We start from the raw sequence: 20,720 nt of genomic DNA on the forward strand, positions 1-20,720 counted from the left end.
GTAAAAAAGCGATGATAACGCGAAACAATGTATAAACATACAAATGCACGAAGGACATCTATATCCGATAAGATATATTTACCTATTAGACAGATAAAAACTAAAATAATAAAGCATAGTTGACGACTAAATCACTAATAATTTCTACAACATCATATCGTTAAACGGTAGATAGAAATAAGAAATATTCAAAGAATACACAGTCGAGAAATACACAGAAATTTGATAAGACTTGTTTTCTCACATACATAATAAATGTACGCTCTAGCATAAATAGCCCGACGGCTACTAACAGCTCCATCAACCCGTCATAGTCAGTCAGTACGCACGCAGCGCTCTAGCGTGAGCATCATTCAATCGCGTCTTCGGCCACTCTCTCACATGAGAGTATCCATATACGTTGACAGCTTCTAAACTTTTTTTTAACATCGAATCGAACATAAACTTTTCTCGTGATTACCGAACGAAAGTCGAATCTCTTTAAAGAAAAGCAATGATCTAGTTTTCTGATAGGTGGTTGTGTGGTGTTATACTAGTGAATACCCAGTAGAAGCGTTGAATAATAACGATGGAAATAAACTGGTGGCCAATAATCGCGGCGGTGGTCGCCGTAATCGCGGTAGCTTATTACAGAGTCACTCGGGCCTACGATTTCTTTGAGAAACGCGGGATTCCTTACTACAGTTACGTCCCGCTACTAGGAAGCATTTGGGAGCCCATACTTCAACGAATCTCGTTCGCCGAGACGGTTGAAAAAATGTACCAGGCGTTTCCCGATTCGAAGTACATCGGTTTTTTCGACTTCTCCTCACCCATAGTTATGATTCGAGATATCGAACTGATCAAGTCGATCACCGTGAAGAACTTCGATCATTTTCCAGATCACAGATCCTTCGATAACGTAGATAGAGATCCCCTGTTTGGTAAGAATTTATTTGCCCTTCGTGGCGAAAGATGGAAGGAAGTACGAAACACGTTGAGTCCAGCCTTCACGTCGAGCAAGATGAAGGCGATGTTCGTACTAATGCGCGAATGCGCTAAGGAATACGGCGATTATTTCGCTTCTTTGCCTGCCGACCAGACTACTTTGGAGTTAAAAGATTCGTTCACCAAATATACCAACGACGTAATCGCCACTTGTGCCTTTGGCATTAACGTGAACTCGATAAAGGACCCGAAGAACAATTTTTACGTGTACGGTAGAGAGGCTACTCATTTTGGAAGATCGCAATCCATCAAGTTTTTCATTGTAAGAAGCTTGCCCTGGGTAGCTCGAGCGTTAAATATTAGGATAATTAAGAAGCAGATCGTGGATTTTTTCCAAGACTTGGTGGCTACTACGATAAAGACCAGAGACGAGAAAGGTATCGTTCGTCCGGATATGCTTCAGCTGATGATGGAAACGAGAGGGAAATTAGGCCCAGGAAAGGAGTTGACCATCGAAGACATGACTGCCCAGGCGTTCGTCTTCTTCTTCGGTGGATTCGAAAGCACCTCTACTCTGATGTGCTTCGCTGCTTACGAGGTTGGAATGAACGAGGAAGTTCAGAGGAGATTGCAAGACGAGATCGATCAGGTTTTGAAGGATTGTAAGGGCGAAGCCACGTACGAGGCTATCAACGGCATGAAGTATCTGGACGCTGTCATTCTCGAGAGTCTTAGGATGTATCCGACCATCGTGGCTGTCGATAGACTTTGCGTAAAACCGTTCGAATTACCGCCACATTTGCCTGGAAAAAACCCCTACATCGTCCAAGAAAATGATACCGTATGGATACCGATTTATGGAATTCAGCGCGATCCACAGAAGTATCCAGAGCCAAACAAATTCAATCCTGATAGATTCAACAACGATGCGAAACAGATGCTCAACTCCAGTTCGCTCTTTACCTTTGGTTTGGGACCTAGAATGTGTATTGGTAATAGATTCGCGATATTGGAGACGAAAGTTTTGTTGTTCTATATTTTTGCAAAGTGTAACCTCATACCGTGCGCCAAGACTTCTATACCGCTGAAATTGAACAAAAAAGGATTTGCTATGACATCAGAGAATGGATTCTGGTTTAACATTCAACCGAGAAACATAAAGAAAGGCGAGGTCGAGAAAATTACGGTTCCAGGAACAACGATGTTTATCGAGAAGATTCCTGATAGACATCCAGACAATTAAGTCATATGCGATGTTTGTGATATCAATCTTCCGAACTTTCGTTTGAAAATATCTACGTATATTTTTTCGATATATTCAATGCGATAAGATCGACGGTAAACCAGAAATCAAAACCGAAGGTTTCGAGTTGAACACATCACTTCAAACGTTTATATTTAGTTATTCGCATTGTCACTTGATTTCGAGGTATTAAGAATCGAGATGCTTGTTTCGCGAAAGAAAGTGAAAAACACATATACTTGGGGTATTCAAAGTGTATAGATAAATAAAAAGCTTTCGTATAATATTTTCATTGTAACGCATAAAATATACGAATTGTACAAAGTTTCGGGTCAACGATTTCTCTTTGGTTCGAACAGAGAAACACTCTTAGATATCTATATTCAAAATCAACAATTTGAAAATGATTCTATTTAACAACGAAGAACGTAGTGACTTTTGCGGAGATGAAATACATCTTATTTTATTTAACTGTGTTAAAACATCGTTAAATTTTCATAACTTTAAGCGATTCTAGTATTTTGTCAAATGATTTTTTTATTGATACGATTTTTATGATTAATATGATTTTTTAGAATTTATAGAAAATAACCATTACTAATATCCTATAAGCGTACTCTTATCCAGTTGGTTTGCCAAATGCTTGACGGATGATGTAGTACATCAGATCTAATGATCTAATAACTCGATCGATGTTTTATAGCTTTTTTTTCCTTTATACGTGTTTACGGGATTTTCTCTGTATACTAACATCTGTATACTTTTTATTATTTAGATAAATGTATCTGTTATAATAAAATATGATTAAACAAAATTAATATTTGGTATAAAAATATTTTGGGTTCAAATAGAGAAACAAACTAAATAAATACAAGTTTGTATTGGGAAATAGAATTTATAATTCTAATCTATAATCGATTCTTGTTATAATAAGATTACATTATTGTTTTTAAGATAATACCATACTGTCTATATCATACTTCTTTGTCCTAGTTTCACAAATTTCAAGTTTCAGGTATCGTAAACTAAATAATTAACGATAGCATCCTCCGTCTGGGGCTCCAAAGTTCTTTCTGATAGAGAAAAGATTCGATATACAATTGCGTTTCCTGAACATTAAACAATGCGAACAAAACAATATCTTTGTTCAAAGATGTTAAAGAAGTTTTCGATCAGCTTTGTGTTTATACCTAAGGTACATTTCAATCCTTTTTGTCGATTTTCTTTATTTATTGTATTATTTTTACGAGTCAATTTCCGTTAAGCACCGATATGTCTCAGTTTTGGAGGTTCTTTACTTCTTTCTCCAACCTTCCCGCGCGATCGTAAATAAGGGGGAAAAAGACAATAGAGATAGAGAAGAATTTTTTGGGTATCCCAGAAAATTCTTCCGCCACCGTTTAACCTGTTCGTATTTTAGCGAAACGAATCGGAGAAGAAATGAAAAGGAGGATCGAATCGTGGCGTGTTCCTGGTCATATAATGGATACGTGTTACGCGTCCATCTCAATTATCCTGGCCGGATGCGTCAGCATCGTCTCTGCATGTCCAGCACGTAACATGGAGTCGAGATACGTATAACAGTCGTATGTGTAATATATTCTACTACGTGATCGCCTAGTGGTAAAGACGCCATACGACCTTGTGAATGTTGCTTTAATGAGCGAGTTCCCGCGTATATACAAGCTGTTACATCACGAGCTGGTTGCTCGTCACAATATTACGCGGATATCGCACCAACCTAATTGTGACCTACTTCTTCATGCTCGTGGTTTAAGAAATTGTGATAATATGCTGCGAACTCTCATGGATTTGATATTCGATTTTCTGGGAATCGCGAACTTTGTCTTTAGACAGGGTTTCGATCGGTAGCTGGGACGATTAAATACGTATGATCATTTCTTTTTATAACTTCTTGAAACACACCAGAGGAAAAGCAATGAATATTCATTAAATTTATTAAATGATTGGGTTATTCTAAACGTTTTGTCCTCCGAAGATAATCTTAGGTCTATTATGTTATAGTTTCTAGATGCGAAAGTTTGTGATTGCTACCCGATTTCCTCTGTCTTATTCCGCTTGTTCAATTTGGAATGTTTACAAGGTTCAAGACTAAACGTTGGGACGATCGTAGACTGTAATTTGTCACAATTTCAAACCGGGGATTTCAATTTTAAACGACCATCGATGTCCATTTGAAGCGATTGTGGATCTTCAATTGAAATTACTTTGAATTTTATTTGGGAACGATCATTCTATTTATAAATATTCAAAAGAGGACTCGTTGTGAATGTACGCAATGGATTAATTGACCTGTCAATAGTAAGTACGCGGTTGTACCCGCATAAAATCGTATCACTATAAAAAAGAAAATAACAAACAACTTATATGTCCTCTTTGACACCATACGAATATTTTTAGAAAACACGCGAGTAGCTTACAAGGAACTTAAATATCGCTAGATTAGATTGCGAAAAGTATTTTGTATGAAACTACGTAATTGTACCTAGTTGTAACTTTTAAACGGATAAAGTTATCAGTGACATTTTTTCTTCGAAGATAATTAACGAAGCAACGACGTGGCAATCTTTAATTGAACTAACTATGACGACTATTGAAAAGATACGAAACGAAACTCAGATATGGAAATCTCTTCGACGAAGAGCACATTGACGAAAGATGAGTATTTTATTAAGAGTTATTTTCTCGCACGGCTAATGTTAATAACGTACGATATCCTTAGATAACGTTATAATAAATCTCTATATTACCTCTAATCATTTTATTATGACCTTCAACGGTATAATACTACAGCAACAACAATGTCGTAATAAAATCTCTGTTCCTTACGAATGTCCACGCGACGAGAACTACGCACATTTACCATGAAGTTCCTTCGGAAATCAATCTAAACCAACACTCGACTAGCAACATTAACAACAGCCAAACGAAGTTAACAATAACAACTAGATACATAGTTGACAATAGCAACGGAGTTGGCCGAGATAGGAAACAACGCAACGAATATTTTCATAAACGATCAACAAGTTATATTCGACGAAGCGGGGAAGCAATTTGGTCCAGTGCAGATTATCGTGCAACTTCTTCGGAAGGTTGGTCGTTGTTAAAGGATCCGTTTCCGATCCAACGACCCTTAGGTGCCTTAGGAAATATCTAGCAGGTTGACTCGATAAAACTACCCTCTCCCCTCTAATGTAATTCACTTTAGCTACGGTGAGTGCGTGGAAGGGATGAAAAGGAAAGCTCCAAGACCGAAGGTTAGCGATCGAACCAACACCATCAAGACCGGCTTTTGGCCAGAATTAATGAACTGAAGATCGTAAGGGTGGATTCAAGCAGTGTATTGTCTTGTCGTGTTAGTGGAAAAAGGCGCGAAACGATGGCTAAAAGGGAAAACGAATCTTAGTTTTCTTGCTCTTCTTCTACCTTTTTTCCCTCTTCATCTTCGCAGTGGTATATATCCTACGATAAAACTATGGCAAATAAGTTACAGTTACAATAAATTGCACCAATTATCGAAACGCGAAATACTGTTGACACTTTTATTAATGTATAACATATACTTTTATAGCTTTGAAGACTATTGTTTATGGTAAAAATTATAACTCATATTTATACATATAATTTACAGATAAACGATATATAATTACGCAGTAAATTTGTGCTTCTGTTAAACTTCACATGCGGAATAAAAATTAACATTACCTTCCAAACTATCCGAAACAATACTTTCTCGATTATAATATTTTCCTTCCACAAGTGTCAAACATTCTATTTATTTGTTTACTCATCATGATTAGTCGCTCTTTTTACTTAGTTCACGATATTTTTCTTTCATTAATTGCAATTAAAGAACTTTTCTCATGTAATAGTTAGTATACATATGTTATATGTATATCCACGCATCCTTGAATTTATTTCATTCTATATTTATGCCAATCAAATTTTCTGAACTTAATGTTTCAATTACGTCATAAACTTGTTAAAAAACAGAATATTTTTTTGTCAAACTCTAACGAAACAATTATGTTCAGCAAATTGTTCATTGCACAATATTAATCTTTCGAAGTACGAGCGAATAATCAATCAGATCACGAATTATATAAGAAACTTTTTATTTTGCTTATATTACATTAAGTAAAATAAATAGCAATCTTTAGTCAGTATTGGGATTAACATTCGAAAGACGGACGCTGCGTCGTTGGATTCGCAGTAAATTTTTTTTACTCCAAAATGTCTTTTCTGCCCTTGTTACCGAAATAGTGGAAGAGTTTTCTTATCGCTAATAGAGAGGAAGGGACGAGGCTCATATTACAAAACATTTTCAGTATGCTCCAAACAAAATTATGCCAACGTATGGATCACGTGGGTTACGACTGATTCGGCGTGACGTCCGCCGACATAGAGTTAACCGAAAAACACTACTCCGTACGCGAAGAAGATTTTAATCGCATTAAAGATCACTCATTCGCAAATTCAATTTCTACAATTTCCATTATTCAGATGCTTTGTCGTTCCATTAGTTTGAGACGTGCAGCAAGAATTTTCTCTGGGCTCAACATTCAGCCAAAATCCATTCTTAGCATAGGCGGTTATCACACCTTCCTCATATTGCAACGGAAGCAACATCTTCGATCCAATCTTGACGTTGCACTTGGCGAGAATGTGGCACAGCAATACCTTTATCTCTGTTAACGCGAACCGATTGCCGATGCAGATTCTGGGACCGAAACCAAACGGCATAAACGCCCCCGAATTTATGATCTTCTTTCCATTCTCGAGGAATCTATCCGGATCGAATTTCTGCGGATTCTTGTAGTGCTTGGGATCGTGGTGAATTGCGTCAACAGGTATCCAGATGTTCATTCCTGCTTTTACGGTGAAAGGTTTTTCACCAGGTAAGGCTGGTGGCAGCTCGAAATCTTTCACGCATAGTCTATCCAAGAATACGGTAATTGGTTGCAATCTCATCGCTTCGTTGATCATGGCATCCAAGTACTTCATCTTCTGTATGGCATCGTAAGTCAATTGTCCGTTATTATTTTCCAACGTTTCGTCGATTTCCTCCTGTAGTCTTTTCAAAATCTCTGGATTTTCGGCTAGAAGGTAGAACAGAAAGCTCGTCTGCGTTGCAACGGAATCAGTTCCACCAAAGAATAAGCTAAAAGCGTGATTAACCATGTTTTCCGTACTCATACCTTTTCCTGGACCATTCTTGTCGTTTACATCTATGAATAGTTGTAGAATATCTGATCGATAAGTGCTATTCTGTTTCCTTTCCTCGATCGTGTTGATCACTTGGTCGGTAAAAAATTTCGCTATATGTTTCTCCAAAAATCTGAGCTGAAAGAGCTTCGCCAGCCAGGGCAGGTTCCTTTGCGCCAACATTGCCATATCTTTTTTGAAACTAGTGAACGTGGTCGATCTGCCATACGTGTAAAATATGTTCTTCGGATCTTTTATGGTGTCGACAGATACACCGTAGACGCAGGTGGCGATTACATCGGTGGTATATTTAGTCAGCAGATCCCTCATCTCCATTTCACGCTCATTCTCCGCTAGGTTCGACAAATAGTTCGCGTATCTGGTAGCACACTCGGACATCAGATTGAACATATCCTTTACCTTATTGGAAGTAAACGCGAGTGACAATATGCTCCTTTGCTCCTTCCATTGCCCGCCTTTCATAGAAAACAGCATTCCGGCAAATATAGGGTCCATGTCCTTGAAGACAAAGTTACGATGGTCGGTAAAGTGATCGAAATTCTTCATGTTGACGGACTTGATCAAGTCGAGATCGCGGAGCACTATGATAGGCGTGAGTGACTCGTATATGCCAACATATTTCGCTTCAGGATGAAGTTCATAAGCTTCCAAAATGGTGTCTTGCAAGGTGGACCGTTTTGCGAAGAAGGATCCCATATTTCCAAACAATGGCATCGGTGGAATGTGCAGGATTCCATGTTTCTTGAATAAATTATGATTCTTTGTGGCACAGTAGTAGATAGCGATCAGTATCGCTATCAAAGACAGACCAAGGGACAGATACTCCATTCGAATATACCACAACCACTATCAGAATTTCACTTCCGACACGATGTTTGCTGTGTCGGCCTTTCCGAATAACTAAAGGTCGATCAATTTATCGCGTAGCTATATACATAAATAAGTAAGAGGACATGTCTATATTCTGATACGCAGGAATGTCTCAAGCGTAATCAACTCCCTAATCTTTAACGTTACGTAAGCAAAAACGAAAAAGATGAAATCTGTATTTCGTAAAAATTGCCATGATTTATTTAGCGAGGGTAGGAAATGCGTAAAGTATCTCCTAAACGTTTGTCTGCTTATTTAAACGTTGATAATTGCACAATGTATTACGGAATATCCTATACCTTGCAGTCGCAAATCTTTTTCGGAGGCTTCTAGCTTATGACGCTACTGGAGAAGGCTTAATTTATGGTTCCCTAGAGTATTTTCGCTTCCTCTTCCTAGAATCCAGGCTGACGAAAACCACGTGACCAAGCGTTTGAAGCTTTACGTTTTCTTACAGCTATCTTAGATTCACACTCATTTTTGTTTTATTGTATCAGCCGGATCGATTCGTCAATCGAATTGGCTAACCTATCTGATTGTCTTTAGATTAATTGTCAAACGACAGTGCATGGCTTATGACAAATAATTACATCATAATGTGTAAAAATAATATTTAATCTAGCTGTAAATTTTCGTACGTATGTCTCGACTAATTTAAAAGTTTCTGAATTAAATGATTTTAAAGTTACGATCGGAATAAAATCATTGTTCACGGTGACATCATCTTGTGGACAATGCGTTGACACAAATTCCTATGTGAATAATTGGAGTACGTTAAGGCATAGTGGAGGTATTGAATCGTGGAATAGAAAAATTCAAATATTTTATAATAGATTTGAGATATTCGATATATTTAGAACACTTAGACACACGTAAACGAATAAGTTATTGAAAAGAAGCGTTTGTCCTATCAACGAGATCGAATAATCTAACCAATAAGATGTTTTGATATGTATGTGTATGTATTGAAATATGTACCGTTATGCCCGAACGATGAGGATCTCTTCGTAAGGAATTGACAATGTTTCCAAAGAAAAGTCGCAGATACGAATATAGTGGTTCAAAGCAGCAGAGATAAAAGTCAAGAATATTTTTTTGGAATTTTAAGCAAGCTTGGACTCGATGATCTATGAACTCGTTCATCTATCTCTTGGTGTTTGATGAACTCCTGCCCGGTGCGGCATCCGCTATGTGATTTTTGCATTGGACTTTGATGCGCGTTTCGACACTATTTTACCAGACGCAACTCTCTGAAACAAGGTCAAGTACGTGCGAACGCTGATATGCTGGTATGGTTTAGATCGCTGGTGTTTCTGTGCCACGCGTAACAGTGTACACGATTACTCGACATTACAAGCCGTACAATATCATAAAACATATTTGTTATGCCATCCTTTATCCGTCGTTAGCTCACAAAATTATTTATAAAATTCCTAAAAAGAATTACAAACAAGAATTCCTTAGGTAAGATTAAATCAATTGTTAATCGTTAATCAAGAGTTTCGATCGAATCGGAAATTTATTATGGAAGTAACTACCGTTGATAAATTATTCCATTGAGCATATTATACATTGCATTGTGATTTGCCGAGAATCTGATTTTCTGTCAGGCAATAAATCAATATACAGGATGATTTATCCAATTCGGTCATCTCAATTTAAAACTACATACGAACGAAATAAATGAGAACGATATTTATGTTACATTATGATGGGACTGTAACAGGAATGTTATTACGATACTAAATTGTGCATACAACAATGTTATACATACGTAACTATATCATTTCGGTTGGGGAAAGAAAGTATTATTGTTATTTGTATCAATGGACCGAACTTGTATTACCATAACGTAGGCTTTAGATGCCACATGCGGAATTTATCGCCGATGAAAAACAGATACGAGAAACAATCGTTTGCTAATTTTTCTAAGTTAAATATATTCCTAATTAGAGTTCAAAGTAGGAATAATTCAGTTTTAGGGATAGGGTTAAATAACACACCGATTCTTTACAAAAATAAAACCGTTTAATAATTTTGGGTAATATCTTAAAGTAATAGAACTGTTTAATAATAATAAACTGAATAATAATAACAGTAAAAAATTTTAGTTAACGGAGAGAAACTTTCTTTATAATAATGTAGCAAAATATTAGAAGCATAACGAGATAAACAATCAAATTCTTATGCATAAGTTTAACAAAATAAGTTTCACAAAATTTTACGCAATACAAGAGTACAACATGACAATCAATATACAATACATAATATCAGTGTCGCACAAAGATAGTAGATATTGCATTATTTCACAAACGCATTCTTCTTACATTTTGATCGGGGGTAAAAGGAAGTCTTGTTGGTCGATGTATTTATTAACAAATGCTGATTCTGTTGATGATATTGTTACCGAATGCCGATTTGCGAATAGGGATATGGAATAATATCGAATGCTGGAGACATAGGAGGGAATATCGAAGTTAATTCGTATTGTTGGATCAGGTCAGTTAATTCTGTTCCAAATATTGCGTAATAATGATAATTCGTTAATAGTCGTACGCTGCTCTACTTACAATATATTCAATTGAGACAATAATCGCTGAATAATCATGATCGTTATACAGGTCGCCCCTCTTATACGCAAGGAACCTGAGAAAATGATGTTGGATATTTTCCGGAAGATAACAGGATTTCTCAGTGCTTGGCGTTCATATTGCCGGTGCGTATTGGAGATGAGATTGCACCAGAGTAACGTACGATACTATAAGTGTAATTACGTGTAACAAGAGTAATTTAATGCGTTCTTGCGTTTCTATATTTCACAAGCTGTACATTACATGATACTAATCGTTTAATGATGCGAACGTATGATAGACGTATCATTTTAAAGGTTTAAACTTTTCTACACAAGGAAATTAAAGGCTATTTTACTTCATATTCCATTCGTACAAATTCAATTGGCATCTCCGTTGATCTGGGCAAAGCGATAAGAACTTTTCCTTGGCTCAATGATCAACCAGAATCCATTTTTCGGACTTGCGTTTATCACACCTTTCTCGAATTCTAACGGAGTTGTCGTTTTCGGTCCGATCTTGACATTGCACTTGGCAAGAAGGTGACATAGCAATACCTTCATCTTTGTGAGTGCAAACCGGTTTCCGATGCACATTCTGGGCCCAAAGCCAAATGGCATATACGTGTCCGAGTTTATAATCTTACCACTTTTAAAAAATCTGTTTGGATCGAATTTCAAGGAATTTTCGTAGTATTGTGGATCGTGATGAATCGCTTTCACAGGAATCCAAACGTTCATTCCTTTCTTGATCGTGAAAGGTTTGTCACCGGGTAACGCAGGTGGCAGTTCGAAATCTTTAGCACATAGCCTGTCAAGGAATATAGCTACCGGATGCAGTCGCAATGATTCATTCATCACGGCATCTAGATACTTCATCTCGGTTAGAATAGCGTAGGTTAATTGCCCGTTGTTGTTTTCCAATGCTTCGTCGATTTCTTGTTGTAATCTTTTTTGAACATTTGGATTCTCGGCCAACAGGTGCGTCGCTAAGCTGATCTGCGTGGAAACGGCCTCAAATCCGCCGAAGAAGAAGCTGAAAGCGTGAGAGGCCATACTTTCCACGCTCATACCTTTTCCTGGTTCCTTCTTCTTGTTAGTCTCTAGCAATAGCTGTATGACGTCCGATCTATAAGCGCCACTCTTTTCTCTAGCTTCAACCGTGTCTGTCACGATATTGGAGAAAAATTTCTCGACGTAGCTTTCCACGTATTTAAATTGCAAGAGTTTCGCCAACCATGGGGCGTTTTTGTGCATCAACATTGTTAGAGATTTTTTGAAAGTTACTAAGGTTGTACCTATTTTACCGTACACGTAAAACACGTTATTCGGTTCCTTTATCGTATCCACGGAGACACCGTACACGCAGGTAGCGATCACGTCGTTTGTATATTTACTTAGAAGGCTCTTCATCTCCATTTCGCGCTCGTTCTCCGGCACTTTCGTTAAATGGTCCACGAACTTGACCGCGCAATCGGACATCAGTTTGTACATACCTTTTATCTTGCTAGAAGTAAACATGGGAGACAACATATTTCTATGCTCCTTCCACTGGTCACCTGTCAGACAAAATAACATTCCCCCTAGCAAAGGGTCCACTTCCTTGTACGCGAACGGTCGATGGTCTGGAAAGTGTTCAATGTTCTTGATGGTGACAGCTTTAATCAGTTCCGGATCGCGGAGCATTAGAACAGGCGTCAGAAATTCGTAAAAGCCAACATATTTCGCTTCAGGATGTAATTGATAAATTTTGAGAATTAAATCGTGCATGGTGCACTGTCGTCTAAGCAAGGGACCCATATTTCCAAACAGTGGCGTCGGTGGAATATGCAGAATTCCATGCTTCTTGAATAAATTATGATTTCTCGTGGTAAAGTAGTAAATAACGACGAGTACTACTGTCACTATGGACAAAGCGATTGGTAGATACTCCATGGTAAAGTAGACGGTATAGGTGCCAGAGTTTAGCGATGACAGGATGTGCGCTGTGTTATCTTACCAAGAAGACTAAGAGTCGGCCTATGAGCACAGTTCTTATATAGGAGAACTCGTTTCTGCATATCAGTATGCAGGAGCGTCTCGATGTTGTGGAACTCCTTGCGTTTGACGTTTCACCGCGTTCCACTCACATTCATGCGCAGATTTATCAGTTGTTGGTAATAAGAAGTTTAACATATTCGACATAGATTGCAATTGGTAATTACATAATTGGAAAAAAGAAGGATCGATGGAATTTAGGCCGTGAGATTTTAATTAAAGATACCTGCAGAATAGCTTTCAAGGAAAAGAAATCGGTTGTTTTATTTGAAATTCTTAATAACCAATCTTCGATATAATATTTGTTAATAAGTACTTACGATCGTCTTCTGTCCGGCTGACAATATATTTATTTCATAGTTGTAGAGATAATTTGTTATTCTTATTAAAATACTTTTCCCACTGAAGTTTTCAAACATTCAAGTATACAAATAAAAATAAAAGTTTGCGGACAGAGGAGCGGTTATATGCGTAAGGAAAAGATTATTATTAATTTTCATTGATTTTGTGACGTGTTACGCAGTACTGTAATGCGCAGAATAAAAATTATCGCGGACAGAAGACGGAAACGCAGAATGATCATTAGTTAATTTTTGTAAATTAAACATATTCTTGATAAAAATTCAAATTATGAATACTTCAATTTTGGCGAAGGAATATTTATGCCTTTACAGAAGATTAAATAAATCATTGATTTTTTGCAAAAATATAAAATAAGTAGCGAAATATTTTTATTTAAAATTAGATTCCGTTTTCCTATTTATTTATCACTATCGATCGTTCATTCTATCCAAATTAGTTGTGAGCATCGGAAACATGGATAAAAGAACCATTTCTTACGTAAAAACAAATTGAAAATGTAGCATTTCTTATTCGAGGCTTAATTTTTGAAAAAACACATTTTGTAGTCTTTAGATCTTCTCGCTCGGGTTAATTCTAAGAATGGATGGAGACAGAGAATTTGCACTTCCAGAGGCACTTCCATATCAATTACTATTTTGATAAATTGTAACGCAAGGAAGAGAAATTTCAACATAATTATAAATGTTAATAACATTGTCTCTGTATTAAAAGTTTCTTCGTACCGATCTGATAGAGGCACCAGGCCCTTATCTGTTCATGTTTTTACAATTGGTTTCTCTTGATATTGTAAATACGATTGTTTGAAATAGTGATTGGATTTACAACTTCGCTATATCATGTCACGTATATGTATACTCGATTATGTGCTCGATTATGTAAGAGGAAAACGTGTCACTGGATCTTTAAACATAAAAATTGTTATTTAAATTATTGATTATGTATAAAAAAAAGACGTCAAACAGTAGTTGACAAACTAGATGTAGACAACTGCGTGTTATTGCACTTCTTTTTCGTGCGACAAATGGTTGACGAGAAAAAATGAAAAACGGGTCTGTAACAATGTTTCTTTACATTTTGAATCATTTTTTATCAACAAAGACTTAAAAAAAAAATGTCTGTTTTTATTTCCCAGCTGAAGCACTTGTTACGATTTGGTCTTGATCTTCGGTATTCGTAACCGTTATATGTTACTCTAGATGTCGAATCTTAGAATTCTCGAATTATATCTAAATCAAAACGGTAGTTGCAGTCACCAGAAGTAGTTATTAACTATTTCGATTAATTCGACTCCCATTCGCTAATTTTGAAACAAGGCAAACGACTGAATGGAATGATTCGAAAAACTTGTCGCAACCTTCTAGAGAGCGATACTATTTTGAATTTCCAAACTATTGTATCCTTGATATTTTAATTCGTTAATATAACCGTATGAGTAGCGTTAGCTAGCGTATCAATATGACTGATAAATAAAATTCCACGTTTCGGCTTATCCGCTATGTGCAGGAGTACTAGCACGGGAAGGATTAAAGTCTTCTTGGAATAAACAAATGTTTTCAATATCTTCTTGACTGATGACAATAATAGTCAATGAATAGTCTTATTGAAATTGTATATGTGGTACAAGTCCGAAATCGAAGAAGAAAATTTTGTAATGTTTAGCTTCTCACCTTGCTTATATGTATAGTCGATCGCACTCCTGGATTATCCTACTGAGTCAATATAGTTATTGGAAGACTGACTGTATGAATGGTTGACGATTAATAAAATGCTCGGTTTTATTTCTTGACGTTACTTAAGGACTGGATTAGGACAATTCTCGGCTTCGCAAAGATTACTGTTTTTCTGAACTTGATATTAATTCTTGATAAATTTTTAACTAATTCTTGACAAAATTTCAACTAATTGGACTGAACTCTATAATTGTACTGAATAACTGAAGTCAATAACTAAACTGAACTGACTGAACCCTTGAAAAATTTTTAACTGAACTGCGCTTTGACAAAATTTCAACTGAACTGCTCTCTATACAAATTTTTACTGAACTACGTTACGGACTTTAACCTGACTGCTTGTTTCTAAGTGGCTACCCTCATTTATACTAAGCCTACCATGGTCAATTTTTACGTGACGGATTATTCTATGATAGCGCGGACTTTTGGTACGTGATTACTTTTGCGGACGCTGCAATCTTCAGTTCTGCTGGTGTTCTTCGAGAAGTGTTAGGGTTTCAGCTTATGTGGGTTTCGTGGAAGTATTATTGAAGTTTTCCCTTTTTTAGAAGTCTTTGCTGTCAGTTTCTGTTGTCAAAAGTATTAGGGTTTCAGTTAATGTGGTTTTTGTGGATGTATTATTGAAGATTTTTTTAGAAGTCCTTACTGCTGCATTCTTCTTGCAGTATCAATTTCTGCTGATGATATGTCGTATTCTGCTAAACACGTGGTTACCTTGCTGATGCCAGTACTTGATCCTTTGGCGCGTCTGTTGTTTGTCACTGTAGCTGCTGTATGAGAAGATCGTAGCATCTTAACTTCCATTATTTGTTTATTGTACTGTGTATTGTATTCAGGAGAGCGCGTGCAAGGCGGTACGTATCAGTGGACGTCTCATTATTCCTTGCTTCTATTTCGATATTGTTTAATTTTAATTTTGTTCAATAATAATGTAAAGTATTTATACGCGTAGTATCTTTTATTTCCTTTAAGTTTTGTGTTTTTAATTCCATTTGCCTCGAGTTGTGGCTCGCGATATTCGCGAGTTATGACGTATCCCTTTCACGTTTCCCTTTGATATAATCAATAACTTGGATGACAACCGAATGAATTCGACTTTATTTGCGTTCAAATAATTGTTTTAATGTTTGAGGGCCCAGAGGCACGTTTTCCTTTTATATAATCGAGTTTAAATTGTGCACAGATTATTTTTTTATTGATTGGAACTATTGTGGATGGTGTTGTAACAGGAATCTTGAAACAAAATTTCATAAAGAATGAAGAAGAGCTAACCTAGATTGTACATATACATATGTACGTACTATTAGAGCAGTAGTCGATCTAATGTTATTGTATTTTATATATTTTTTCCTATCGAGTATTACCTAGTTAAACTCAATTAAAATTAGGCGTAGTTATACGAAATTAACCGGAGTAATGTATTCTACACTGAAATTTACAACAAAAAGATTACGATAAAATATTTTGTTTTCAGCAAAAAAATATTTATCTTTGTACAGAACATTAAATGAACTATAAATTGTTCCTAAAGATATAAAATAAAAAGTCAAGTATTTCTGATCGATTAGATCTATCATACTATTCATTTAGCTATACATCGTGATTAATCATTTCTTTTATTTAATCTTTAGACACCAGAGATGAACCATTTTGACCTGACAATAATAACAAAACAATAACAAAACCGAAAGGTCTAAGCCTCGACGATTAATCCACAATAACTTTATTTCATTAATTGGAATCCAAGAACTTCTCTTATCCAATAATTAAGACACATGCATCCTTGAATTTAGTTTACACTATTTTTATGCTAAACGAATTATCCTAATTTAATATTTAAATTACGTTACAAAATAGTTGATACAAAACAAAATATTTTTTATCAAACTCTGACAAAGCAATTATGTTTAGCAAATTGTACGTTACATGACATTAGTTGTTCGAATCATGAACAAAAACGTATAATCAACCAAGCCACGAATTATGTAGGAAATTTCATACTTAAGTAAAGCAAATATCAATCTTCAATCATTATCGAGACTAATTGAGAAAAACCATACAAAGCAGGATAAAAAGAAGGATTTCAACGTATCGTGTTAAAGATCACTCATTCCTAAATTCAATTCCTATAAATTCCATTGGTCATACACACTTTGTTGTTCCATTAGCTTGAGACGTGCAGTAAGAATGTTCTCTGGCCTCAATATTCAGCCAAAATCCATTCTTAGCGTAGGCGGTTATCACACCTCCTCATATTGCAACGGAAGCAACATTTTCGATCCAATCTTGACGTTACACTTGGCGAGAATGTGGCACAGCAATACCTTTATCTCTGTTAACGCGAACCGATTGCCAATGCAGATTCTGGGACCGAGACCAAACGGCATAAACGCCCCCGAATTTATGATCTTCTTTCCATTCTCGAGGAATCTATCCGGACCGAATTTCTGCGGATTTTCGTAGTGCTTGGGATCGTGGTGAATCGCGTCAACAGGTATCCAGATGTTCATTCCTGCCATTATGGTGAAAGCTTTTTCACCAGGTAAAGCTGGTGGCAGCTCGAAATCTTTCACGCATAATCTATCCAAAAATACGCTAATCAGTTGTAGCCTCGCTTCGTTGACGGTAGCATCCAAGTACTTCATCTTCTGTATGACATCGTAAGTCGTTTGTCCGTTATTATTTTCCAACGTTCCGTCGATTTCCTCCTGTAGTTTTTTCGAAATCTCTGGATTTTCGGCTAGAAGGTAAAACAGAAAGCTCGTCTGCGTTGCGACGGAATCAAATCCATCGAAGAAGAAGGCGAAAGCATGAGTAACCATGTTTTTCATGCTCATACCTTTTCCTGGATCTTTCTTATCGGTCACATCCATAAACAACTGTAAAATGTCTGACCGATAAGTGCCATTGCGTTTCCTCTCCTCGACCGTGTTGATCACTTGCTCGGTGAAAAATTTTGCTATATGCTTCTCCAGAAATCGAAGGTGGAGAAGCTTAGTCAGCCAGGGTAGGTTCCTTTGTGTTAGCATTGTCATAGTTCTCCTCAGTGTTGTGAATTTCGAGACCGATGTACCTTACGTGTAGAACGCGTTCTTCGGCTCCTTTATGGTGTTAACAGATACGCCGTAGACGCAGGTAGTGATTACGTTGTTGGTATATCTAATCAACAGATGCTCCATTACTATTTCATCCTCGTCTTCTGCCAGATTCGACAAGTACATAGTCCGCGTATCTGGTCGCACATCCATATTAGATTAAATATGTTGTTACGTCGCGCGGGACATCTGCACGCCAGCCCTCGCTACCTGGCAGCCAACGGTCAACCTACAGCCATCCCGATTCTCAATAGACCCAATGACCCACCATAAAGACATTAGCCTTTAGCTGCATTGTCTCCACACATATTTGCCAGTCTAATTGCTTGTCTGGAGAATTCTCTAATTCGAGAAGTATTTGCAGTTTATGGCTGGGTCTTGGAAAAGTCCTTGAGTTTGCTAGGCGCTCTTAGGAATCACGGAGAAAGCGGGCAGTCATCAGATGGGAAAAAGCTAACACATGTCCATCATAAAAGGCTGTTTTTCATCAGGAGCAAAGTCCACCGCCGCTCTACGTTGGTGGGAGACTTCTGTATATCCTGTTCATCAGTAAAAGGGCACATCCATACCAAGCTTTCTTCCGAGACACTTTAAGGGCAGTCCAGCACTCTCGAGCGAGTGCTCAAGCAGTCATCAACAGTCCAGTACTCTCGAGAAAGTGCTCAAGCAGTCATCAACAGTTCTACACTTATTCAACACGTTATTACGAGTTTCATACCTTAAATCAGTCATTTATTTCACTTATATATACGCATCAGTGTAACTATTTTTCTATATAAAGTTGTTGGAATAAACATTATTTTATACCTGTTAATTCAGTGTAAATTCAGTTGAACCACCCCTATTGTCGTAACAGAAATCAGGGGATCGATCATTTCGTGGCGTCGATTATTTAATCGTAACGGGAATTTACGACTCCCGTTGACGTGCCTTCTTGCGATCGCGTCTCTCCGCGAATGGTCGACGAAACACATGTTCTTAATCTTATTGGAAGTGAACGTTGGCGACAACATGCTCCTCTGCTCTTTCCATCATTCGCCGTTCATAGAAAATAGCATTTTGGCAAAAATAGGATCCATATCCTTATCGGCGAAGTTACGATGATTGGTAAAGTGATCGAAATTATTCATGGTGATGGACTTGATCAAATCGAGGTCACGAAGTACTATGATAGGCGTGAGTGACTCGTATATGCCGATGTATTTCGCTTCGGGAGGAAGTTGGTAGGTTTCCAGAATGGTGTTTTGCAAGGTGGACTGTCTGGCGAAAAAGTATCCCATATTTCCAAACAATGGCATTGGTGGAATGTGCAGGATTCCATGTGCTACGTCCAGTGACTCTTTATGTTCGAGGCGGCCAGCAGCTGTGCATATAGAATTAAGCGGATCGCAATAATCCTAAGGAACTGTCATAAAACGAGGCTTTTTGATTTACCGTTAAGGCCATTAAGCGGTATAAAACATCTTCGAGTCAAGAGGTTCCTTATGGTTATTGCTCCATCAGGTAAAAATTGGAGAAACGTGGATTTTCATTCCTTAAATCAATCATTTACTTAACTTATACATACGCATCAATGTAACTATTTTTCTATATAAAGTTGTTGGAATAAACATTAATTTATACTTGTTAATTCAGTATAAATTCAGTTGAACCACCCCTATTGTCGTAACAGAAATCAGGGGATCGATCGTTTCGTGGCGTCGATTATCTAATCGTAACGGGAATTTACGACTCCCGTTGACGTGCCGTTTCGGGATCGCTTCTCTCCGCCAATGGTCGAAGAAACAACCGGGTTTCCACCCTTCAATCATTTACCTACTTAACTTATACCTTACGCACCAGCGTAACTATATTTTCTACAAAGTTGTTCGAAATATATACTATCTTTGAACTGTTTCTCAAGCATTATACTCATTAAGCTACCTCTATTATCCTAATCGAAATAGGGGATCGATCAGTTCGTGGCGTTGATTGTCTAATCGTAACGGGAATTTACGACTCCCGTTGACGCGCTTCCTCGCGATCGCGTCTCTCCGCGAACAGTCGAAAAAACACCATGCTTCTTGAATAAATTATGATTTGTCGCGGCGAAATAGTAGATAGCGACCAGTATCGCTATCAAAGACAGACCAAAGGGCAAATACTTCATTCTGAGTATTAAATTAAAGCTATTGTTCAAATTTTCACTTTCGACACGATATCTTGCACAACGCCCGCTTAGTAAGATACTGATCGTCCGATGATTTATCGCGTAGCTTTATAAGTACATACATATAGAGGGGAACCTGTCTGTGTCTCGATATGCAGGGTCATTTCAAGCATATTCTATTCCCTACCTCTTAAACGTTACTTCTTAAACCAAGCGTGACTCGGGAAAAACTAGGCTACCACTTCACGTTTTCTTATAGTTATTTCGACTGATACTCATTTTTGTTTTGTTATGTCGACCGATTGATTAACCGTTTGGTTAACTTATCTGATTGCCTTTAGATCAATCCTCGAACGATACTGCACGTCATTTGCTGTCTTATCTGAAATAACGACATTTTATAATGCAAACATAGTAATCAGAGACTACTTAATGTGTCCTTATATTTTCATACGAATTAATTAAATGTTAGCGAATCGATTAATTTTAA

At 37.2% G+C, this 20,720-nt stretch overlaps 3 protein-coding genes, 1 long non-coding RNA gene and 1 pseudogene across 4 annotated transcripts in view; 2 read left to right on the forward strand and 3 right to left on the reverse strand.

The window, feature by feature from the left end:
- The window catches only part of LOC122574837, a 96,503-nt gene that overhangs the window by 45,195 nt on the left and 30,588 nt on the right, over positions 1-20,720 (forward strand). The window lies entirely within an intron of this gene.
- LOC122574827 (cytochrome P450 9e2-like) lies at positions 318-2,988 on the forward strand. The gene has a single exon (XM_043742914.1). It carries the CDS (start codon positions 569-571, stop codon positions 2,168-2,170), a length of 1,602 nt encoding a protein of 533 aa, XP_043598849.1. The 5' UTR covers positions 318-568; the 3' UTR covers positions 2,171-2,988.
- LOC122574830 (cytochrome P450 9e2-like) lies at positions 2,748-10,916 on the reverse strand. Its single transcript, XM_043742917.1, has one exon. It carries the CDS (start codon positions 8,243-8,245, stop codon positions 6,668-6,670), a length of 1,578 nt encoding a protein of 525 aa, XP_043598852.1. The 5' UTR covers positions 8,246-10,916; the 3' UTR covers positions 2,748-6,667.
- On the reverse strand, positions 11,058-12,865 carry LOC122574831 (cytochrome P450 9e2-like). Its single transcript, XM_043742918.1, has one exon. The coding sequence runs from the start codon at positions 12,789-12,791 to the stop codon at positions 11,238-11,240; it is 1,554 nt and encodes a 517-aa protein (XP_043598853.1). The 5' UTR covers positions 12,792-12,865; the 3' UTR covers positions 11,058-11,237.
- On the reverse strand, positions 12,993-20,689 carry LOC122574836 (annotated as a pseudogene).

Source organism: Bombus pyrosoma, linkage group LG14, assembly GCF_014825855.1.
Source record: "Bombus pyrosoma isolate SC7728 linkage group LG14, ASM1482585v1, whole genome shotgun sequence".
NCBI classification, from domain to species: Eukaryota; Metazoa; Arthropoda; class Insecta; order Hymenoptera; family Apidae; genus Bombus; species Bombus pyrosoma.